The sequence below is a fragment of the Stegostoma tigrinum genome, chromosome X, assembly GCF_030684315.1.
Source record: "Stegostoma tigrinum isolate sSteTig4 chromosome X, sSteTig4.hap1, whole genome shotgun sequence".
Taxonomy (NCBI): Eukaryota; Metazoa; Chordata; class Chondrichthyes; order Orectolobiformes; family Stegostomatidae; genus Stegostoma; species Stegostoma tigrinum.
The window spans coordinates 1,837,501-1,862,415 of record NC_081404.1 but is presented as its reverse complement, the minus strand read 5'-3'; the positions used below and the strand labels follow the sequence as shown (position 1 = coordinate 1,862,415).

Genomic DNA, 24,915 nt, shown 5'->3' with positions numbered 1-24,915 from the left:
AGCCAGGGAAAATAGTGCATTGTGAGGATGACACTGAGTAACTTCTGAGAGATATTGACAAGTTGACCAAATGGACAGACACCTGGTAGATGAACTTCAATGCAGAGAAATGTGAGATAATGTATTTTGGTAGAAGAAACAAGGAGAAATAATACAGGCTCAATGGTAAAACTTTGAAGGAGTACAGGAGGAGAGGGACCTCAGGTTTCAAGTGCATATTTCTCTGAAGGTGGCCAGGCAAGTTGAAACAGTTGCTAAGAATAATAGGATCCTTGTGTTTCTAAATAGAGGTATAGTGCATAAAAGCAACACCTCTACAAATCATTGGTCAGACCACATTTGGAGTAGTGTGTTTAGTTCTGGGCACCTTATTTAAAGAAAGCTGTTAAAGTCTTGGAGAGAATTCATAGGAGATATCCTTAAATGGTACCAGGAATAAGGGAGTTTAAATACCAGGAAAGTTTAGAGAAATTGGGCTTATTTGCCTTGGAGCAGAGAAGATTAACAGGTGACCTTAGTGATGATTAGTCAGGTTGCTCATTCAGGAGCCAGTGCAGACACAGTGGGTCAAATGGCCTCCTTCTGTAAAATTCTATGATTCTTTGAAAATGCCACAGCTGTTCAGAATTCACTTTGATTTCTTCTCCATGGTCCAGCTGTTCTCTAATGTATGTATTTTAATGGAGATCCTTCCATTCTTGTTTGGCTAAGCAATCCTGTAACTTTTTTCTAAAACCTCATGACTGCAGATTTCTCAGCCCAAATTTGGACCTCAGTCAATTTTTGCTCACTGATTTAAAAATCAGAAACACCTTGGTTCCTAATAGCCTTTATATTCTATGTCCTGATGTTGAACAGTCACAGCCCTGACAGCTTTCTCTCTTGCTCTCTCCGTTTCAAACTGTAATGTATATTTTCTATGAAGGTTGCTATAAATCTCTCATTTCCAAGCTCACCAAATTATCTAGTCTCTTTCCCCTCATGAACTTTGTTTCCACACTGAACTATAAATGGGTAGTTTAGTACATCATGTTATACCTGTGCAGATTTCCTTCAGTTTCCTAAATAACCTTAATTGATCTTCCCATTGTTCTTCCCCTAATTACAAAAATACTTGTCTAACTGCCCCAGTATTTTCACATTGGCATGTCAAACTAAAGAAGAATCACTTTGTGAACTGCCAACCTCTCATTCTACCTCACTGCTATTGTGTCTGTGATCCTGCACTACTCTTACAACCTGACACACTGTTCTTTCTTACCTTTGTCCCTTCTGTGATGTTGCTTTAAAATGTTCAGATGACATAACCACTTTTTCTTCTGGCGATCAGGTCAAGATTTCAATTATCTCTATCTTCTTGGCTTTGGCAGGCAATTGCACCTATAACAAACTGTGGAGCTGGATGAACACAGCAGGCCAAGCAGCATCTCAGGAACACAAAAGCTGACGTTTCAGGCCTAGACCCTTCATCAGAGATGGCTTTTGTTAATTCCTGTAAACCCATCAGGGATATCTATTCTAATTGCAAGATGATTTTAGCTGCTTCCAATGCCATCCTATTTTAGTATGAGTTACTTAATACCTGTCCTTTTATCCATTAACATGTACTAGTTCCACATCCATTCTTGCGTTACTCTCATTTAAAGAGGTCCTGGAACCTAAGCAACCAAACGTTTATGACTTAACTGGGAAGAGTGCACCAATAATTGTTCCCCACTGTTCCAGAAGCTATTCAAAAATGTTTAAAATCCCAATTAAATCCCCAAGATGTCTGATTTGCCTGACTGACTGCTACTGAGGACAAAAGAAATTCATGTCAGGTTTTGTCATTAAAAGAAAATAATTATTTATTGTAACACACTTAACTTTAACAAGAGGCAGGGAAAAGAAAGGATTTCTGATCTATTACTACTTTACTAAAACTATGCCTCTTCAAAAACTCCAAAGTGTACACTCATTCATGACTAAAACAGATAAAGGACAGATATTTTGGCTTAGAAACAACAGGTGGAAAATAATAGGTAGGTTAAAGGAAATTCCAAAGACACAAGTTCAAATCTCAAGGGTGGGATGGGTTGTCTTCTACAATTCCTCTTGATTTTTAGCATTGATGATGACACATTGTTGTCTTGCTCAATGAGGTTATGTGCTGGAAATCAAATCCCATTGTTCCTGAAGTCATCACAAATGTGAAAATTTGATTAAACCATTAAAACTGCCCAATTGTATTTAATTATCTAGTTTGGGTTAAAAGAATGTGCACACTAGGTTGTTTTTATTGTCAAAGTAATAGCTGTTTATTGTAATCAACGTCAAGAAAGGAACATGAGTTGGTAACCTGTAAGTCTGTAACTTATTCTTTATCTCTTTTTAAAATTACCAAATACATTCAAAACAGACACACATTGAGACATCACAATGTGGAGCGAGAGGAACACAGTGGGCCAGGCAGCATCAGAGGAGCAGGAAAGCTGACATTTCAGGTCCCAACTTGAAACATCAGCTTTCCTGCTCCTCTGATGCTGCCTGGCCCACTGTGTTCTCTCTGACTCCAGCGTCGACAGTTCTTACTGTATCACACATTGAGACAAGGCAAGGATATTGACGGTGGAAACAGAGAGAAACAAAACCAGGGAGAAGAAGTTTTGATGAGACAAGGTTATTTGCATACCGATTCTAGCTTACCTTCACTGGTTGAAAATATGCCCCTTTCAGTGTCTCTGAAGGTAGTTTCACTCTTTTCCTTTTCATCAGGCAATTTGCAGGAGATCAGCTTACAAGGAAATGATGAGTGAGGACTAATACAGACAGAATTTCAGTTAATTCTCCACACAGGAGAGAGAGAGATTAAGGTGCTTTTTCTTTTCAGGCCAGATGTTTCTCCTGCATTGTCCATACATAAGGCTGTAGCCACTTGCCCAGGAACCCATGAACTCATCCTAACAATGCTGAGTCTTCGTGAGCCGACAACGATTGGCCGATTGAAAAGCCAATGGAAGAACTGTGCCTGGGCAAAACTGCCCTGAACATAAATACACACACAGAAGGAAGAACCAAAGTGTTCTCCCCTATGTCTTCAATAAGGACAACATTGTAGCTATAACTCACAACTTGATTTTAAAACTGTAACAACATTTTTCCACAGTTTCCATGACTTAAAGCAATATATTTCCCATGTTTTAGCCCACAGTCTATAAAAAAAGCGGTCTTTGATTGTTGATCTGGTGGACCTTTTTCTTTTTGGAATACTTTGTTTTGAGTTTTTAAAAATTTTTTTCTGTCTTTTTCCCCCCACACTGAAGGAGGGAACATAGAACATTACAGCACAGTACAGGCCCTTCAGCCCTCGATGTTGCGCCGACCTGTCATACCGATCTGAAGCCCATCTAACCTACACTATTCCATGTATGTCCAGAAGAGGGACAGAGATGTATACTTTCAGTTCATAGGTTCTGAATGTTTCTACTTCCCGTGTACTTGCATGTTTAGTTGACCAGAGGTTTGATACAATCAGAGGGTGATCAGCAAGTGGGACTTTCTTCATCCAAAAACTGCCCCTATTTATCTCCAGTTATCTTCCTCACTGTTTTGAAAAGCAACATTATCTGGAACAGCTAAACAAATGCAACACTCAATTTTCTTCAGCATTTAGCACATTAGTCAGCACTTACGCCCATTCCCAGTTGCTCTAGAGAATGGTGAGTTCCCTTATCAAGCTACTGCAGTCTGTGTGATGTAGGTACTTTGAGAATTACAATAATATAAGACATAGATAGAATATTGGCCGACTGACAGAAGGCAGAGAGTGGGGATAAAGAGGTCTTTTACCGGAAGGCAGTTGGTAACTCGTGGAGTTTCGCAGGGGTCCGTATTGGGACCACACTATTCATGTTCTACACAGAGGAACGGAGGGCAATGTTGCTACATTTGCAGATGCCACACAGATAGGTGAAGAGTCAGGTAGTGTTGAGGAAGCAGGGAGGCTGCTAGAGAACTTAGGCCCAGAGAGTGGGCAAAGTGGTAGATGTAATATAGTGTAGAAAAATGTGAGGTTATGCACTTTGGTCAGAAAAATAGAGGCATAGCCTATTTTATAAAAAGAAAGGCTTTGGAAATCTGATGGATAAAGGGACATGGGAGTCCGAGTTCAGGGTTCTCTTAAGTTTAACATGCAGGTTCAGTTGGCAGTTAGGAAGGCAAATACAACATTAGCATTCATTTCAAGTGAGCTAGAAGACACGAGCAGGGATGTACTGCTGAGGCTATATAGGGCTCTGGTCAGACCACATTTGGAATATCATGAACAATATTGGGCCCCATATCTAGGAAAGGATGCGTTGACCTTGGAGGGGGTCCAAAGGAAATTTACAAGACTGATCCTGGGAATGAAGGGTTTGTCATGTGAGGAGTGGCTGAGGACTCTGGGATGTACTCAATGGAGTTTGGAAGAATGATGGGGGATCTCATTGTAACTTAGAGAATACTGAGAGGTCTGGATAGGGTCGATGTGGAGAAGATGTTTCCATTAGTAGGAGAGATTAGGACCCAATGGCACAGCCTCAGAGTGAAGGGATGACTGTTAGGACTTTTAGCTAAGGAGGAATTCCTTCAGCCAGAGAATGGTTAATCTGTGAAATTCATTGTTGCAGAGGGCTGTGGAGGCCAAGTCAATGAGTATATTTAAGACAGAGATAGGTTCTTGACCAGTGGGGAATCAAGTGTTATGGTGAGAAGGCAGGAGAATGGGATTGAGAAACCTACCAGCCATGATGGAATGGCAGCGCAGGGTTAGTGGGCCACATGGCCTAACTCTGCTCCTGTATCTTATGGTCTTATAGTTCCACACAGGATGACGTATTTCCAGGTAAGAATGGTGAGTAGCTTGGAGGGGACCTTGTAGGTGGTGATGCACCTACTGCCTTTGTTCTTCTACATGATAGAGGTTGCAGGTTTGGAAGGTCATGTCTAAGGAGCCTTGGTGAGTTGCTGCATTGCATCTTGTAGATGGTACGCACTGCTGTAGTTGTGCATTACTGTTGATAGGAATGAAGATTTTTGTGGAGGGGATGTCACACAAAGAGGGGGCTAGATGGTGTTGAGTTTCCTGAGTTCTGTTGGACCTGCACTCATTCAAAAAGTTTTTTTATTAACTTGTGTGATCTGGATGCCACTAGATAGGTCAGGTCAGAATTGTGGATTGGCATGATGCTTTTGAAAGTATCTTAGTGAGTTGCTGAAGTGCATTTTGTAAGTGGTACACACTGCTGCTACTGTGCATCAGTAGTGACGGCAGTGAAAACTAAAGGATGTGGGACCAGTCAAGCAGGCTGCTTTGTTCTAGATGGTGTTGAGCTTAGAGTTTTGCTGGACCTACACCCATCTAGGCAAACGGAGAATATTCTGTCAAAGTCTTAACTTGAGCCTGGTAAATAGGCTTTAGGGAGAGAGGAGATGAGTTACTCACCTCAAAATTCTTAACTCTGACCTGCTTATTTAGCTACATTTATGTAACTGGCCCAGTTCAGTTTCTGAATGATATTGGAGAGTGAGGACTTTAGTAATTTTAATGCCATTGAATGTCAAGGACAGATGTTTGATTCTGTCTTGTTGGAGATGGTCATTGTCTGATACTGAGAACCTTAGAGATGTGCGGCATGGAAACAGACCCTTCAATCCAACTTGTCCATGCTGACCTGCTATCCTAAAGAAATCTAGTCCCATTTGCCAGCATTTGGCCCATATCCTTCCACTCTTCCTATTCATGTTCCCATCCAGATGCCTTTTAAATGTTGTAATTGCACCAGCCTCCACCACTTCCTCTGGCAGCTCATTCCATACACACACCACCCTCTGAGTAAAAAATGTTGCCCCTTAGATCCCTTTTAAATCTTTCCCCATTCACCTTAAACCTAAGTCCCTCTAGTTTTGGACTGCCCTACCTTGGGGGAAAAAGACCATGACTATTTACCGTATCCATGCCCCTCGTGATTTTATAAACTTCTATAAGGTTACCCTTCAATGTCTCACCCGAAAGATGGCATTCAACAGCATGGTGCGCCTCTCAATACGTTACCTCACAGACACTATGTAAATGTATATCGTCACAGGTTCTGTGAAAAATTGTCAATATTATGCAAAATTGTGTTGCATGAATGTCACTTGCCACTTGTCAGCCCAAGTCAGTTGTCCCAAGTCTTGTTGCAAATGGATGCGGATTGTTTAGTAGAGGAGGAGTAGTAATTGGTGCTGAACATTGTGCACTCATCATTAAATATCCCTACTTCTCACCTTATGATGAAGGGAAGCTCATTGCTAAAGCAGCTGGAGATGGTTGGGCCAGGGATTCTACCCCAAGGTACTCATTCAGAGATGTTCCTAGACTGAGAAATTTGATCTTCAACATCTTCCTTTTGTGCTAGGTATGACTCCAACCAATGATGACTTTTCTCCCTGATTCCCATTGAATCCAGTTTTGCTAGGGCTCCTTGAAATCCTACGCTGTCTGATGAAGGGTCTAGGCCCGAAACGTCAGCTTTTGTGCTCCTGAGATGCTGCTTGGCCTGCTGTGTTCATCCAGCCTCACATTTTATTGTCTTGGAATTCTCCAGCATCTGCAGTTCCCATTATCTCCGCTGTCAAATGTTGCTTTGATGTCAAGGGTAGTCACTTTCATATCCCTCTTGAGTTAAGCTGTTTTGTCTGTGTTTGGACCAAGGCTGCAATGGAGTCAGGAGCGGAGTGGCCCTGACAGAACCCAAACTGAGCGTCAGGTTATTCCTTTGCAAATGCCCCTGTTAACACTGACCACTTTCATACTGCTGGTGGTTGAGAGTAGACTGATGGTACAGTAATTGCCAGGGTTGGATTTGTCCTTTCTGTGTAAAGGACATGCCTGGGAGATTTTCTACAACATCGGATAGATGCCAGTGTTGTGCTTGGCAAGGGGTTCTGGAGTAAGTTCTGGAGCACAAGTCTTCAATGCTATTGTCAAAGTACTGTCAGAGCCCAATGTCTTTGCAATATCTGTTGCCTTCTCTTTTTTAATGTCACATGGAGTGATTCAAATTGGTTGCAAACTGGCATCCGTGATGATAGGGAACTCAAGAGCAGGCCGAGACAGATCATCCACTCAGCACTTTTGGCTGAAGGTGGAAGCAAGACCTGCATCATTGTCTTTTGTGTTGGGCTCCCAAGATTGAGGAGGGTATTCATGAAGCCTCTTCCTCTTGTTAGTTGTTTCAGTGTCGACCAATATTCATGACTGAATGTAGCAGAACTGCAGAATGTAGAACTTATACATCGAAAGTGGGACTTAGCTCTCTTTATTGTGTGCTTTCTCTGAGCATTCAAGCAGTTCCGTATTGTAACTTCATCAGGTTGACACCTCAAGTTTATGAAGGCCTGGTGCTGTTGTTTGCAAAGCAACAGTTATTGTGGCATTTGTTGAATGTGAGATGATTTGGGTAGCCATGGGACATGAAAGCTATTATATAAAATAAGTTTGTTCATTTGCAATGGTCTTGACACAGCAGTCAAACACAAAATAACATGTCACTTTAACAACTCCTCTCTGTCACTCTTGTGCCCACATTTTATTTTCTGTTGCAGCCACCAGTCCGGGATCAATCTAAAATGGAAGAATCCGAACAATCCACTTCTACTGATGCGTCACAGAATCTCTGCTCAGCTGATTCTTTTGCTTTTGATTCCTTCAGTGCTTCCATCCCGGAAGGTTGCAATCTGTCCATAGGTATGTCATACTTACAAAGTATTTGTAGCACAGATACAGACTATTCAATCTAACAGGTCCAGATTGCTGTTTACACTCCACACAAACCTCCTCTAGTCTTCTTTATGTAACCCTATCAGCATTAGGGTGATTGTATTGAAACATACAAGATTCTGAGGGATAGGGCAGATGTTGAGATGTTTCCACTAGCGAGTGAATCTCAAACCAGGGGACATAGTTACAGAATAAGGGAATACTCGTTTAAAACGGAAATCTAAAGGAGGTTCTTCTCTCAGAGGGTATTGGAGACTAGATCACGCAGAGTACTTAAAGAGAAGGTGGAAAGATTTTTGAAATATTGAGGAGTTGCAGGCTACGAGGAGTTGGCACAAAAGAAGAATTGACTCCTGGGGCAGTTGAAAAGTATTGGAGTCAATTATGAAGGAAGTAATAGCAGAACATTTGGAAAACCACAATCTAATCAACGAGCGTCAGCATGGCTTCATGAAAGGGAAATCGTATCTGACTAATTGAATAGTTTTTTGAGGAAGTCTCAACCAGATTGGATAGAGGGGAACCAGTAGATGCATTGTATTTGGACTTCCAGAAGACATTTGACAAGTGCCTCACAGTAAGTTATGGCATAAGATAAGAGCCGTCAGCATTGGCAGTAGTATGTTGGCATAGATAGAGAATTGGTCCATGGGGAGGAAACAACAAGTGGGGATAAGGCGTTCTTCTTCAGGGTGGCAACCCATGTACAGTTGGATCCACAGTAATCAGTGCTGGACTGCTACTGTTTACAATATATATTACTGACTTGAAGGAAGGAAGTGAATGCACTGTAGCTAGGTTTGCAGATTACACAAAAATAGGTAGGAAGGTAGATTGTGAGAAGGAGACAGTTTATAAAGAGAGATTTTGATGGGTTAAGTAAGTGGGAAAACGTTGACAAATGGAGTACAATGTGGGAAAATGTGAAGTTGTATATTTTGGAAGGGAGAACAAAAGAACAATATTATTTAAATGGAGAGAAACTGCAGAAAGTTGCAGCACAAAAGGACCTGGTGGTAGTTGTGCACAAAACACAGAAAGCTAGCACATAGGGGCAGCATGTAATCAGGAAGGCTCATGGAATATTGGCCCTTGTTTCAAGGGGGTTGAAGTGTAGAAGTAGGGAATTCTTACTGCTGCTGTGCAAGGTGCTGGGGAGACCACATCTGGAGCACAGTGATTCCCTTATCTAAGAAAATATATTGTTTCATTGGAGGCAATTCAAAGAAGTTTCACTAAGATGATCCCCAGTGTGGAGGAATTATCTTATGAGCAAAGGCTAAGCAGGTTAGGATTCTACTCACTGGAGTTTTTAAAAAAAATGAGAGGTGCCTTCATTGAAACATGAAGGATTCTTAAGGAGCTTGACAGTGTAAATGCTAAGAGGATGCTTCCCGTCAGGGGAGAGTCTAGGACCAGACAGCATAGTCTCAGAATAAAGGGGTACCAGTTTAAGACAGAAATGAGGAAGAATTTATTCTCTCAGAGAGTCTTCGGAACTCATTGCCACAGAGAGCTGTGAGGGAAGAGTCCTTGTGTATTTTAAAGACTCAAATAGATAGATTTTTGATCAGTCAGGAAATCAAGGGTTACAAACAGGAGGCTGAAAGAACACAGCAAACCAGGCAGCAGCATCTGGAAGAAAGGAGCAGTCAACGTTTCGAGTATTACCCTTCTTCAGGACCGTATGTGAGGGTAGAGGGAGCTACAGATAAAGTGGGAGGGTGGAGGTCGAATGGTGGTGATAGGTGGACACTAGTGGTAGGTGCGACATGTTAGGAGAACTCAATGTTGTGTCCTCCAGGCTGTAGGTGCCTGTAACCTCCCGGTCACCACCCATTTCAACTCCCTGCCCCACTCCCGGTCCGATATGTCTGTCCTCAGCCTCCTCTAGTGTCGCAGTGACATGCAAATTTGAAGAACAACACCTTATCTTACGCCTGGGCACCCTGCAGCCCGGAGGACGCAACGTTTTGTTCTCCAATTTCAAATAACCTTCCCACCCATTCCCCACCTCCCTTTCCAGCCCCACCACCTCCCTTCCATTCCACCTTCTGACTCTCCTTTCCAGCCACAAACCAGGTTCATCCTTCCCATCAACAAACCAGGCTGTACCTGCTACTAAAGTCCACTTTTCACAACCATTCCATCTCCACCTACCCCCACCTTAATCCACAGCTCTCCCTGCAGCTCCCCCTACCCCCCCCCCCCACCCAGCCCAGAAGAAGGGTGATACCCAAAACGTTGACTGCCCTCTCCTTCAGACACTGCCTGGCCTGTTGTGTTCTTCCAGCTTCCTGTTTGTCTACTTTGGATTCCAGCTTCTGCAGTCTTTTTGTCTCTAAGGAAATTAAGGGTTACTGTTTACACTCCACATAAGCCTCCTCCAATCTTCTTCATGAATCCTGATCAGCATTAGGGTGATTGATTTTAGGGAAAGGGGCAGGAAAGTGGATGTGAGGAATGTCAGATCCGCCATAATCCTGTTGAATGGCAGAGGAGGCTTGAGGGATCAAGCAGCCCTGTTTTGTGCGGTCTAATGTTCTTAGAACAGTCATAATCTTATTAAATGGCAAGACAGACTTGAGGAGCTGATAAGCTTATTCTTTTTATTTATTTCTGTTGGGGTAAAGTAAAGAAATGAATGCACAAAGTAAGTTTCTAAAAATGAAAATTGGAATTAGCAACTTGTCCTTGTGTAGCATCTTTTTTGATGCAGAAATTGTCTCAAAGTACTGCATCATAATCTTCTGAGGATGATGAAAAGGCTCACTAAAGAAGCCCAGAGGGCCAATTTGGAAGGATACAGAGATTTCAGATGGTTATACAGCTGGAAAAGATCACCTGCCCATCCCATGGGCCGAATTACAGAGGAATTTGAAGACAAATAATACTAAATTGACTGTTGATTTCACCAACATCGCTGATTGTAGTAAGAGTCCAAGGTGACAGGTGAGAAGGACCTGAGAGTTAGTGCGTGGATGGCAATGTTTTAGGCTAATTGAAGTTTATAGAGGATGTAAAAGGCTATTAACTGGCGACAGTGACCACAACAGCTTCACATTTACCATAGCCATGGAAAGGGAAAGGAGCAGTTACCAGGGGAAGATATTTAAATGGGGTAAAGGAAACTATGACACTATCAGACAGGAGTTGGGAAGTACAGATTGGGAGCAATTGTTCCACAGAAAGGGCACAGCAGACATGTAGAGGCTGTTTAAGGAGCAGTTGTTGTGAGTGATGTATAAATTTGTTCCTCTGAGACAGGTAAGAAGGGGTAAGATTAAGGAGCCTTGGCTGACGGGTACAGAGGTGCTTCTTGTCAAAAAGAAAAAGGCAGCGTACGTAAGGTGGTGGAAGCAAGGGTCTAGCACAACTTTAGAGGATTATAGGCTTGCTCGGAAGGAGATCAGGGAGAAGGTAGGGCCGATCAGGGATAGCGTAGGGAACTTGTGCGTGGAGTCTGAGCAGATAGGGGAAGCCCTAAATGAGTTTTGTGCTTCGGTTTTCACTAAGGAAAGGGACCTTGTTGTGAATGAGAACTTTGAGGAGAAGAAAAACAGGCTTGAACAGATCGTAATTGAGGAAGTTGATGTGCTGGAAATTTTGGCAAACATTAAGATTGATAAGTCCCCAGGGCCAGACCAGATTTATCCTAGGTTGCTCCGGGAAGCAAGAAAGGAGGTTGCTAAGCCGCTGGCGAAGACTTTTGCTTCCTCACTCTCCACGGGAGTCGTACAGGAAGATTGGAGTGAGGCAAATGTTGTTCCTCTTTTCAAGAAAGGGAATAGGGAAATCCCTGGAAATTACAGACCAGTCAGTCTTACGTCTGTGGTCAGCAAGGTTTTGGAAAGAATTCTGAGGGATAGGATTTATGACTATTTGGAAAAGCATAGCGTGATTAAAGGGAGTCAGCATGGATTTGTGAAGGGCAGGTCATGCCTCACAAATCTTATTGAGTTCTTTGAGGAAGTCACGAGATAGGTTGACGAGGGTCGAGCAGTGGATGTGGCGTACATGGACTTCAGTAAGGCATTTGATAAGGTTCCCCACGGCAGGCTCATTCATAAAGTCAGGAGGTATGGGATACAGGGTGACTTGGCTGTCTGGATTCAGAATTGGTTGGCTGACAGGAGGCAGAGATTGGTTGTAGATGGTAAGTATTCTGCCTGGAGGTCAGTTCTGAGTGGTGTCCCACAGGGCTCTGTTCTTGGGCGTCTGCTCTTTGTAGTTTTTATAAATGACTTGGATGAGTAGGTTGAGGGGTGGGTTAGTATGTTTGCTGATGACACAAAGGTTGGAGATGCCGTTGATAGTATCGAGGGCTATTGCCGGCTTCAGCGAGACATTGACAGAATGCAGAGCTGGGCTGAGAAATGGCAGATGGAGCTCAACCTGGATAAATGCGAAGTGATGCATTTTAAAAGGTTGAACCTAAATGCTGAATATAGGATTAAAGGCAGGATTCTCGGCAGTGTGGAGGAACAGCAGGATCTTGGTGTTCAAGTGCATAGCTCCATCAAAGTTGCCACCCAGGTGGATAAGGTTGTTAAGAAAGCATATGATGTTTTGGCTTTCATTAACAGGGGGATCGAGTTTAAGAGCCGTGAGGTTATGCTGCAGCTCTACAAAACCCTGGTAAGACCACACTTGGAATATTGTGTCCAGTTCTGGTCGCCCTATTATGGGAAAGATATGGAGGCTTTGGAGAGGGTGCAAAAGAGGTTTACCAGGTTGCTGCCTGAACTGGAGGGCTTGTGTTACGAGGAGAGGTTGACTGAGCTCGGACTTTTCTCTCTGGAGAGAAGGAGGAAGAGTGGTGACCTGATCGAGGTGTACAAGGTAATGAGAGGCATGAATAGAGTCAATAGCCGGAGACTTTTCCCCAGGGCAGGTTTGACTGCCACGAGGGGTCATAGTTTTAAGGTGTTAGGAGGAAGGTACAGAGGAGACGTCAGTGGGAGGCTGTTCACCCAGAGAGTTGTGAGCGCATGGAATAGTTTGCCAGTGGTAGTCGTGGAAGTGGAGCCATTAGTGACATTTAAGCGACTGCTGGACATGCACATGGACAGCAGTGAATTGAGGGGAATGTAGGTTAGGTTATTTTATTTTGGGATTAGGATTATTCCACGGCATAACATCGTGGGCCGAAGGGCTGTACTGTGCTGTACTTTTCTATGCTCTATGTTCTATGTTCTAACTGTTCTAATAATGTTAATCATTTGGCCTCGCAGTGAGGTTAAAATTGTGTTAGTGATGAAGGGTCTAGGCCTGAAACGTCAGCTTTTGTGCTCCTGAGATGCTGCTGGGCCTGCTGTGTTCATCCAGCCTCACATTTTATTATTTCTTAATCATTTGGCCATTTGTTGGTGCTGGCCAACTCATTTGAATATTGTATGGATATGAGTAGCATTAGCTGTAATAACAACAGATCAGCACCTTAGAGTATAGAATGACAGGGCAGGCTTGAGCAGCTAAAGGGCCTCCTCTTTCTCCAATTACTTACATTTGCTATGTTCTTGTTATGCTTTGCTATGCTTCTGTTATTTTCTCCCTTAAGTGCTTATCTAACTTTTCCTTATACGCATCTGTGCTATTCACCTGAGGAGGAGCTATATTGAACTCAAAGTTTTAACTGTTTTTCTTTCCGCAGATGTTGCCAGACTTATCATGTTTCTCCAGCACTTTGTTTTTATTTCAGATTTTCATTCACAGAGTCAGCACGAAAACAGCCACTCTGCCCAAGACTTCCATGCCAACCAAGTTTCCTAAACTGACCTCATCCCACTTCCTTGCATTTGGCCCAAATCCCTCAAAACCTTTCCTATCCGTGCATCTGTCCAAATGTCTTTTAAATGTTGCAATTGTAGCCGTTTCTACCACTTCTTCTGGCAGCTTGTTACATATATGCACCACCTTCTGTGTGGAAGAAGTTGACTCTCAGGTCCCTTTTAAATTTTTCCCCTCCCACCTTAAACCAGTGACACCTAGTTTTGGACTCCCCTACCCTGGGAAAAGACTTTGACTATTCACCTCCTTCTGATTTTATAAACCCGTATAAGTTCATCTCCCAGCCTCCTCTGCTCCAGCAAAAAATGTCCCAGCCTCTTTTTATAACTCAAATCTTCCAGTTTTGCTAACATGCTTGGAAATATTTTTTGCACCACTTCGAGTTTAATAACACCCTTCGTATAGCAGAGTAACCAGAATTATATGCAGTACTCCAAATGTGGCCTTACCAATGTCTTGTACAGCTGTACCATGACGTCCAATTCCTGTGCTCAGTGCTCTGACTGATGAAGGCAAGCATGCCAGATGCCTTCTTCACTATCTTGTCTACCTGTGATGTCACTTTCATTCCTTGAATTTCCAAATGCATGTAAATCTTATCTCTCAGAATCCCCTCCAATAACTTACCCACCACTGACATTAGACTCCCTTGTCTGTAGTTCCATGACTTTTCCTTGCAGCCCTTTTTAAATAGTGGAAGAACATTACCACCCTCCGGTCTTCTGGCACCTCACCAGTGATGCAAATATCTCTGCTAGGGGCCCCTCCAGTTTCTTCCCCCGCTTCCCACAATGTCCTTAGATGTACTTGATCAAGTCCTGGGGATTTATCTACCTTTTATGCATTTTAAGACCTCCAGCACCTCCTCTTCTATAATGTTGACTCTTCTCAAGACATCATTAATTATTTCCCTGAGTTCTCTAGCTACTATGTCTTTCTCCATCACAAATATTGATGAGAAATATTTGTTTAAGATCTCACCCATCTCATTTGATTCCACATATAGACAACCATGTTGATGTTTAAGGGGCCCTATTCTCTCCCTAGTAACTTTTTAGCTTTTAATATACTTGTAAATCTCTTTGGATTCTCCTTTACCTTATCTTGTATCTCCTTTGTGCCTTCCTGATTTCTCTCTCAAATGTATTCCTATATCCCTATATTCCTGAAGGAATTCACTTGATCCCACCAGGTCTTGTCCCTTTTTTCAAAATGCATCACCTCACACTTTTCAGCATTAAATTCCATCTGTCACTGATCTACCTATCTGACCAACCCATCTATATCCTCTTGTAAGCTAACACCTTCCTCCTGACTGTCAACCACCCAACTAATCTTTGTGTCATCCTTGATCTTATTTATCGTGTCACCACCCACATTTTCATCTCCATCATTTGTGACTATCACAAACAATAAGGGACCCAGCACTGATCCCTACGGTAGTCCATTGGTCCCCAGTCTCACAAACTAGCTTTTTATCATCACTTTCTGTTTCCTATCACTTACCCAATTTTGTATCCAACTTGCCAAATTACTGAGGTCCCATGTGCTTTTACCTTCTCTAATAGGATAAGCATATGGACGTACATGGAATAGTGTAGGTTAGATGGGCTTCAGATCGGTATGACAGGTCGGCACAACATCGAGGGCCGAAGGCCCTGTACTGTGCTGTAATGTTCTATGTTCTATGTTCTATAATAGTTTCCCATGTGGGATCTTGTCAAAGACTTTGCTGAAAACCATATAAACTATATTTTAAAAAAACTACACAACTCTCATCTACATACTTGGTTACCTCTGAAAATTTCGACTAGATTTATTAAACATGACCTCCCTGTGATGAAGCTATGCTGACAATGCTGGCCAAACCTTGCCCCTCCTAGTGGAGATTAATTTTCTTCTCCTGAATTCTCTCCAGTAGTTTCCCTACACTGATGTGAGACTCACTGGGCTGTAATTCCTCACTTTTTCTTTATCACCTTTCTTGTAAAGTAGAACTACATTGGCTGTCCTCCAATCCTCTGGCACCTCCCCTGTGGCCAGAGAGGATTTAAAAATTTGGGTCAGTGCCACTGTCATTTCCTTCCCTGATTTCCACAGCATCTCTGGATGCAACTCACCTCGACCTAGGGATTTGACCACTTTTAAATCTGCTGAAATCTCCTTGCTTCTTATAGCAATCTGCTCGTTCTTCCCAAATTTTGTCCCTCCATCCTTCTTCTTCCGATTTGAAGACAGATATGAAGTATTCATTTAATACTCTACTCTCCTCTGGGTCCATGCAAGATTACCCCCTTGGTCCCTAATGGCCCCTACTCTTTCCTTGGTTATCCCTGTCCCCTTAATAAACTTAGAGAATAAACCTAAAATATTCTCTTAAGTTTAAAGCTTTAGCAAAGATTTGTAGCTCGGTTTGTGGGTGAGGTTGTTGACTTGCTCGCCGAGCTAGTTTGTTTTCGTTCACATGTTTCGTCACCATGCTAGGGGACATCATCAGTGAAGCCTCTGATAAAGTAATGTTGTTCTAATCTGCTTGGAATTCATACTGTCCAGTCTGTTATGGTGAGTACTGTCATTTCTGGTTTTGATCTATATGGATTTATATGGGGTCCAATTCTATATGTTTGTTAATTGCATTATGGCCACTATAACTATGTAACTACAGTAGCCCAGGAATTCCTAGAGGCATGGTTCTCCATCTGTAATGCAATCAACAAATAGATAGAATTGGACCCCATATACAAACCCAAACAGATCAAAACCAGAAATGACACGACTCACCATAACGGACCAATCAGTATAAATTCCAAGCGGAGTAGGAGGCCTTACTGATGATGTTGCCTAGCATGGCGATAAAACGTGAACAAAAACCAACCAGCTCAGTGAGCAAGGCAGCAACCTCACCCACAAACTGAGCTACAAATCTTTGCTTAAAGCTTTAAACTTAGAGAATATTTTGGGTTTCTCCCTAATCTTGCCCACCAGGATAGTCTCATATTCTCTCTTTTTTTTCCTAATTGCTTTCTTGAGCTCCCAATTGGATTTTCTACGCTCCACTAGGGCCTCCATTAGTTTGCTTCCTTTGTCCCTGGTATGCACCTCTATTTTCCTTCTTGTCCAGCCCTGAATATTCCTAGACATCCAGGGTTCTCTGAGCTTGTTGCTCCTATGTTTCACCTTAAAGTAAACATGTTGAGCCTGTACTCTCTCCATTTCCTTTCCGAATACCCCTCCTGTTTTGCTGTAGATTTACTCACAAGTCTACTTTGGCCAGATCCTGTCTTATTTTAATAAAATCTGCCTTCCCTCAACACAAAACCCTTTTTAGCGAGTTTTGAGAAGATTTGTAGCTCAGGTTGAGGGTCTGGATGTAAGTTTGCTCGCTGAGTTGGAAGGTTTGTTTTCAGACGTTTCGTCATCATTCTTGGTAACATCATCAGCGAGCCTCCAACGAAGCGCTGGTGTTAGGTCCCGCTTTCTATTTATCTGGTTGGGCTTCCTTGGGTTGGTGATGTCATTTCCTGTGTTGGTGATGTCATTTCCTGTTCTTTTTCTCAGGGGGTGGTAGATGGGCTCCAAGTCAATGTGTTTGTTGATGGAGTTCTGGTTGGAATGCCATGCTTCTCGGAATTCTCGTGCGTGTCTCTGTTTGGCTTGTCCTAGGATGGATGTCTTGTCCCAATCAAAGTGGTGTCCTTCCTTATCTGTAAGGATACTAGTGATAGTGGGTCATGTCGTTTTGTGGCTAGTTGATGTTCATGTATCCTGGTGGCTAGCTTTCTGCCAGTTTGTCCAATGTAGTGTTTGTCACGGTTCTTGCAAGGTATTTTGTAGATGACATTCGTTTTGCTTGTTGTCTGTATAGCGTCTTTTAAGTTCATTAGCTGCTGTTTTATTGTGTTGGTGGGTTTGTGGGCTACCCTGATGCCAAGAGGTCCGAGTAGTCTGGCAGTCATTTCGGGAATGTCTTTGATGTAGGGGAGAGTGGTTATGGTTTCTGAGCCAGTTTTGTCTGTTTGTTTGGGTTTGTTGCTGAGAAATCGGCGGACTGTGTTCATTGGGTACCCTTTCTTTTTGAATACGCTGTATAGGTGATTTTCCTCTGCTCTTCGTAGTTCCTCTGTGCTGCAGTGTGTGAATTCACAAAAGAGGAGGAAAACAGCAACAAACTGCCATTCCTAGATGTCACAGTACAGCGAACAGTCAATGGGGAACTTCAAACCAGCATCTACAGGAAAACAACACATACGGACCAAATACTGAACTACAGGAGCAACCATCCCAACACCCACAAACGAAGCTGCAGTAGAACATTATTCCAAAGAGCCACCACACACTGCAGCACAGAGGAACTACGCAGAGCAGAGGAAAATCACCTATACAGCGTATTCAAAAAGAATGGGTACCCTATGAACACAGTCCGCCGATTTCTCAGCAATAAACCCAAACAAACAGACAAAACGTGCCCAGAAACCATGACCACTCTCCCCTACATCAAAGACATTTCCGACATGACTGCCAGACTACTCGGACCTCTTGGCATCAGGGTAGCCCACAAACCCACCAACACACTAAAACAGCAGCTGATGAACTTAAAAGACCCTACACAGACAACAAATAAAACGAATGTCATCTACAAAATACCTTGCAAGAGCTGTGACAAACACTACATTGGACAAACTGGCAGAAAGCTAGCCACCAGGATACATGAACATCAACTAGCCACATAACGACATGACCCACTATCACTCGTATCCTCTCATACAGATGAGGAAGGACACCACTTTGATTGGGACAACACATCCATCCTAGGACAAGCCAAACAGAGACACGCACGAGAATTCCTAGAAGCATGGCATTCCAACCGGAATTCCATCAACAAACACATTGATTTGGAGCCAATCTACCATCCCCTGAGGAAAAGAACAGGGAATGACATCACCAACCCAAGGAAACCTAACCAGATAAATAGAAAGCGGGACATAACACCAGCGCTTCGTTGGAGGCTCACTGATGATGTTACCTAGAATGGTGACGAAACGTCTGAAAACTAACCTTCCAGCTCAGCGAGCAAACACATCCAAAACCCTTTTTTGCACACCATCTTTCTCCTTTCCCACAACAAACTGAAAATGCACGGTGTTGTCACTTTCACTAAAATGCTTTCCGACTGCCATCTCAATACCTGTCTGGCTATTTCCCTAGAATTGGGTCTGCACTGCATCGTCCCTTATTTGACTATCTACATGTTGATATAAAAAACATATTTTAAGACTGGTCCCTCTAAACTCTTTATACTAGGGTTATCCCAATTAATATTGTGGAATTTGAAATTACCTGATCTGAAACGTCAGCTTTCCTGCTCCTCTGATGCTGCTTGGCCTGCAGTGTTCATCCAGCTCTACACCTTGTTATCTCATATTTACCCCATTTTTGCTTTTGCACACCTCGGTGAGTTATCTGCATATCTGCTCCTCTATTGTCCGCTGACTGTTTGGGTGTCTATAATATGTTCCTAACAGCATGACTGCCTCCTTTTCATTGCTAAATGCTACCCATAAAGCGTCATTTGATGACTGTTCCAAGATATCATCCCACCTTACTGCAGTAAGTGACTCCTTAACTAATAATGTGACACCACGTCCTCTTTTACACCGTCCCTTATAGTGCCTGAAGATCCTGTTCCCCAGAATGCTGAGTTGCCAGTCCCTCTGTCAACCATCTCTCTGTAATAGCAACAACATCACAATTCCAAGTGACAACCCATGCCTGTAATTGATCTGTCTTGCCAATAATTGTCCTAGCATTAAAGCCAAGGCCATTCAGCTGCCCTTTACTCCCTTGAGACTCAACATATCTGAATTCCCTCTGCCTAGGTTCTTTTTGTAGGATTTGCTGTGTCACTACTGAACTAGTGTATTGTGTCCCCCTTCACCTGTTGAACTTGTTGAAATTCATCCCAACAGCACGAGCAAATGCTTCTACAAGGATGTTGTTGTCAGATCCTGGATTGAAAGCTGACTTGATAGTTATTTTTGGTTTTACTTAATGTGTGGCCATTCGTTAAAACATAGTCACACCGGTTGCACAGAAGACAGGATGGTGCTGTCTTGCGCAGTGATAATGTGCCAGGAGGCCCAGGTTCAAATCCCACTTGCTCTAGACATGTGTCATAATGCATCTGACCAGGTTGATTATAGAATCATAGAAGCCTACAGTGTGGAAGCAGGCCATTCAGCCCATCGAGTCCACACTGACAGTCTGAAGAGCATCCCACCCAGATCCATCCACCCTCCCCTATCCCTGTAACCCTGCATTTCCCATGGCTAACCCAGCTAGCCTGTACAACCATGAACACTGTGGGCAATTTAGCATGGCCAATCCACCTAACACATGCATCTTTGGACTGTGGGAGAAACCAGCACAGACATGGGGAGAATGTGCAAACTCCATGTGGACAGTCGCCTAAGGTTGGAATCGAACCCAGGTCCCTGGCACTGTGAGGCAGCAACGATAAACACAGTGCCACTGTGCTTCCCCTGTAAACCTCTATAAAGTTTTCTCAGTCTTTATCTTACTCCCAGTCAACAGCACTGGGGTAACACTCTAGTCTACAAGTAATGCGCAGGATTGTTGACATACACCTGATCCACTAGAACACTATGGAATTCAGTTTAACATGTCATTGGAAGTTGATAGCTTCCTCATTATTTCCGCTCTTTCAAACATAGTACAAGAGTTATGTTCTCCATCTTCAAACCTCCAGCTACTCTGAAGGTCTTCCATCCCTTCTTCACTCACCACCCACTATCTGCTTATATATTTGAGAAATAGAAGTAGGCAATCTTGGTTATGTTGTGGATATGTGTTCTGAAACTCATCTCTGAGTCAAACACAACATCAAGGTTCTAAGTGGTCTGCCTCACTAACAGGCTGGCTCCAGGGATGAAGACCACAGTCAGAGAATGGAGTTCCTCATGGGGACTAAAAACAATGCCTTCAGACAACAAATTTAGCTTTTACTTCCATCAGTAATTGCTGTCAACTGTGTATATTAGGTGGGCTGTTCACTGTATTTCAGATAGATATCAGGATTGTTGCACAAGATTATCGAGGATAATTATCTCATTGGATTTTACTCTATGATTTGTACAGATATGTCGGAGCTACCAAAATTGGATTTATCCATCTTTGGGATGTTTCATGATGGCATTAACAGTCCCAAGAGGAATGAAAAACTAACTATGCTGCCTCATCTGGCTGATCTGGTCTCTTACAGCATACAGAAAGTAGTTGGCTTTGCAAAGGCCATCCCTGGATTCAGGTATTTCCCCCCCCCCCCCCCCCCCCCCCCGCAAGATGTTTTGCAATGTTCATAACTACAGTAAACACTAACTATGAATACTAGATCTGAGGTCAAGGGACCAAGGAGAGCTATTGCAGCCAGTGTCTAGGTAAGAATGTTTGATTTCAACTAGCCTGGTTTTCTGGTAACTCCAGCCCACAGAATATGAACAAATGTGGGGCGAAAAATAGCAAATGTATCCATTCAGTATTTTTTATTTCCACTAATTTTTGTTGAGTTTGTACCATGCATAGAATTGTATGCTGATTCATTTCTGCCACAAAATTACTGTTGTCAGGATCTGGTTAGTTTGATAAAACTGTTCTGTGTAGTTATACTATCCTAAGTGCAAATGTGTAATAGTTTTGTATAAAGCATATATTTTTGTACTCTGACATATATTATGGATTTTGGTTTGGAAGTTAAAGAGACTTACAGAGCCATACAGCAAGCCATACAACTCATCCATGCCAATCAATTTTCCAAAACTAAACGAGCCCCACTGTCTGCATTTGGCTCATATCTCTCTCAACCTATCCTATTCCTATTCATATACTTGTCCAAATGTCTTTTACATGTTGTAACAGTACCTTCATGTACCCCTTCCTCTGGCATAGAGCCATAGTCATCCAATCATACAACACAGCAACAGACCTTTTGGTCCAACTCATCTGCACCAATCAGACATCCCAATCTGACCTAGTCTCATTTTGCAGCATTTGGCCCATATCACTCCAAATACTTCCTGTTCATATGCCCATCCAGATACCTTTTAAAATGTCATAATTGCACCCTTCTCCACCACTTCCTCTGGCAGCTTATTCCATTCATGCACCACCCTCTGCTTTAAAAAAGCCCTCCAGTCCTTTTTCAGTCTTTTCCCTCTCAATTTAAACCTATGCCCTCTAGTTTTGGACTCGCCCACCTTCGGAAAAAGATCTTGGCTATTCACCCTATCCATGCCCCTCATGATTTTATAAACCTCTGTAAGATCACCCCTTAGTCTCCAACGCTCCAGGGAAAACAAAACCCAGCCTATTCAGTCTCTCCCTATAGCTCAAACCCTCCAGTCCTGGCAACATTCTTGTAAGTCTTTTGTGTAATCTCTCAAGTTTAAAGCATCCAAAGGAAGGGTGACCAGAATAGTATTCCAAAAGTGACCTCACCAATATATGACCTCCCCTATAACAATATATTCAAACGTTAGCACCAATGAAGGCAAGCATGCCAAACACATAAGACCATAAGACATAGGAGCGGAAGCAAGGCCATTCGGCCCATCAAGTTCAGTCCCCCATTTAAATCACGGCTGATGGGCATTCCAACTCCACTTCCCTGCACTCTCCCCGTAGCCCTTGATTCCTGGTGAAATCAAGAATTTGTCGATCTCTGCCTTGAAGGCATCTAACATCCCGGCCTCCACCGCACTCCGTGGCAATGAATTCCACAAGCCCACCACACTCTGGCTGAAGAAATGTTGTCTCATTCCAGTTTTATTTACCCCCTCTAATTTTAAGGCTATGCCCACGGGTCCTAGTCTCCCCGCCTAACGGAAACAACTTCCCAGCGTCCACCCCTTCTAAGCCACACATTATCTTGTAAGTTTCTATTAGATCTCTCCTCAACCTTCTAAACTCTAATGAATACAATCCTAGGATCCTTAGCCGTTCATCATACGTTAAACCTACCATTCCAGGGATCATCTGTGTGAATCTCTGCTGGACACGTTCCAGGGCAAGTATGTCCTTCCTGAGGTGTGGGGCCCAAAATTGGACACAGTATTCTAAATGGAGCCTAACTGGAGCTTTATAAAGTCTTAGAAGCACATCGCTGCTTTTATATTCCAACTCTCTTGAGATAAACAACAACATTACGTTCGCTTTCTTAATCACGGACTCTACCTGCAAGTTAACCTTAGAGAATCCTGGACCAGCACTCCCAGATCCCTTTGTACTTCTGCTTTATGAATTTTCTCACCATTTAGAAAATAGTCCATGCTTGGATTCTTTATTCCAAAGTGCAAAACCTCACATTTGCACACATTGAATTTCATCAGCCATTTCCTGGACCACTCTCCTAAACTGTCTAAATCTTTCTGCAGCTTCCCCACCTCCTCAGTACAACCTGCCTGTCCACCTATCTTCGCATCATCGGCAAACTTCGCCAGAATGCCCCTAGTCCCTTCATCCAGATCATTAATATACAAGGTGAACAGCTGTGGCCCCAACACTGAACCCTGCGGGACACCACTCGTCACCGGTTGCCATTCTGAAAAAGAGCCTTTTACCCCAACTCTCTGCCTTCTGTCAGACAGCCAATCCTCAATTCAAGCCAGTAGCTCACCTCGAACACCATGGGCCCTCACCTTGCTCAGCAGCCTCCCGTGAGGCACCTTATCAAAGGTCTTTTGGAAGTCTAGATAGATAACATCTACTGGGTTTCCCTGGTCTAACATACTTGTTACCTCTTCAAAGAATTATAACAGGTTTGTCAGGCACGACCTTCCCTTACTAAATCCATGCTGACTTGTTTTAATCTGACCCTGCACTTCCAGGAATTTAGAAATCTCATCCTTGACAACGGATTCTAGAATTTTACTAACTACCGAGGTCAGGCTAATCGGCCTGTAATTTTCCATCTTTTGCCTTGATCCTTTCTTAAACAAGGGGGTTACACAGCAATTTTCCAATCATCTGGGACTTTCTTCATCACCCTGCCTTCCTGCGGTTCTACTTCCAAGGAACTGTGCACCCCTGGGTCTCTTTGTTCAGCAACACTCTCCAGGACCCTAACATTAAGTGTATAAGTCCTGCCTTGCTTTGCTTTAGCAAAATGCAATACTTCACATTTTATCTCAATTAAATTTCACCTGCCACTCATTGGCCCGTCTGATCAAGGTTCTGTTGTGCTCTGAGGTAATCTTCTTTGCCATCCACTGCACCACATATTTTGGTGTCACCTGCAAACATACTAACCATACCTCCTATATTCACATCTAAATCATTTATATAAATGTCGAAAAACAGTGAACACAGGACCAATCCTTGTGGCACACTACTAGTAACAGACCTCCAGTCTGAAAAGCAACCCTCCACCGTCACCCTCTGTCTCCTACCTTCAAGCCAATTTTGTATCCAATTGGCTAGCTGCCCTTGATCCCATGTGACCGAACCTTACTAACCAGTTTACCATACAAAACCTTATCGAATGCTTTGTGGAAGTCCATATAGACAACATCTACCATTCTGCTTTCATCAATCTTCTTGGTCACCTCTTCAAAAAAATTCAATCAAGTTAGTGTGGGAAAGTGCGTGCGTGTTTGTGTGTGTGGGAAAGTGCGTGTGTGTTTGTGTGTAGGAAAGTGCGTGCGTGTGTGTGTGTAGGAAAGTGGGTGTGCGTGTGTGTATGTGTGTGTGTGTGTGTGTGTGTGTGTGTGTGTGCAGGAAAGTGGGTGCGCGCGTGTGTGTGTGTGTGTGTTTAGGAAAGTGGGTGCGTGTGGGAAAGTGGGTGCGTGTGCAGGTAGGAAAGTGTGTGTGTGTGTGTGTGTGTGTGTGTGTGTGTGTGTGTGTGTGTAGGAAAGCGTGTGTGTGAGGGAAAGTGTGTGTGTGTGTGTGAGAGAGAGAGTGTGTGTGTGTGTGTGTGAGAGTGTGTGTGTGTAAGTGTGAAAGTGCGTGCGTGTGTGTTTAGGAAAGGGTGTGTGTGTGTAGGAAAGTGTGTGTGTCTAGGAAGGTTTGTGTGTGTGTAGGAAAGTGTGTGTGTAGGAAAGTGTGTGTGTGTGTGTGTGTGTGCAGGAAAGTGTGTGTCTGTGAATGTGTGTGTGTGTGTAGGAAAGTGTGTCTGTGTGTGTGTGTGTGTAGGAACGTGTGTGTGTGTTGGAAAGTGTGTGTGTGTCGGAAAGTGCGTGTGTGTGTGCGTAGGAGAGTGTGTGTGTAGGAAAGTGTGTGTGTGTAGGAAATTGCATGTGTTTGTCTAGGAAAGTGCGTGTGTATGTGTGTGT

The 24,915-nt window shown here is 43.1% G+C and overlaps 1 protein-coding gene across 1 annotated transcript in view; it reads left to right on the top strand.

The window, feature by feature from the left end:
- The window catches only part of LOC125448232 (vitamin D3 receptor B-like), a 380,711-nt gene that overhangs the window by 185,644 nt on the left and 170,152 nt on the right, over window positions 1–24,915 (top strand). Inside the window, exons 7-8 of the mRNA XM_059643431.1 lie at window positions 7,609–7,750; window positions 20,729–20,897. Coding sequence (XP_059499414.1) covers window positions 7,609–7,750; window positions 20,729–20,897 — 311 coding nt within the window. The remainder of the gene's footprint in view (window positions 1–7,608; window positions 7,751–20,728; window positions 20,898–24,915) is intronic.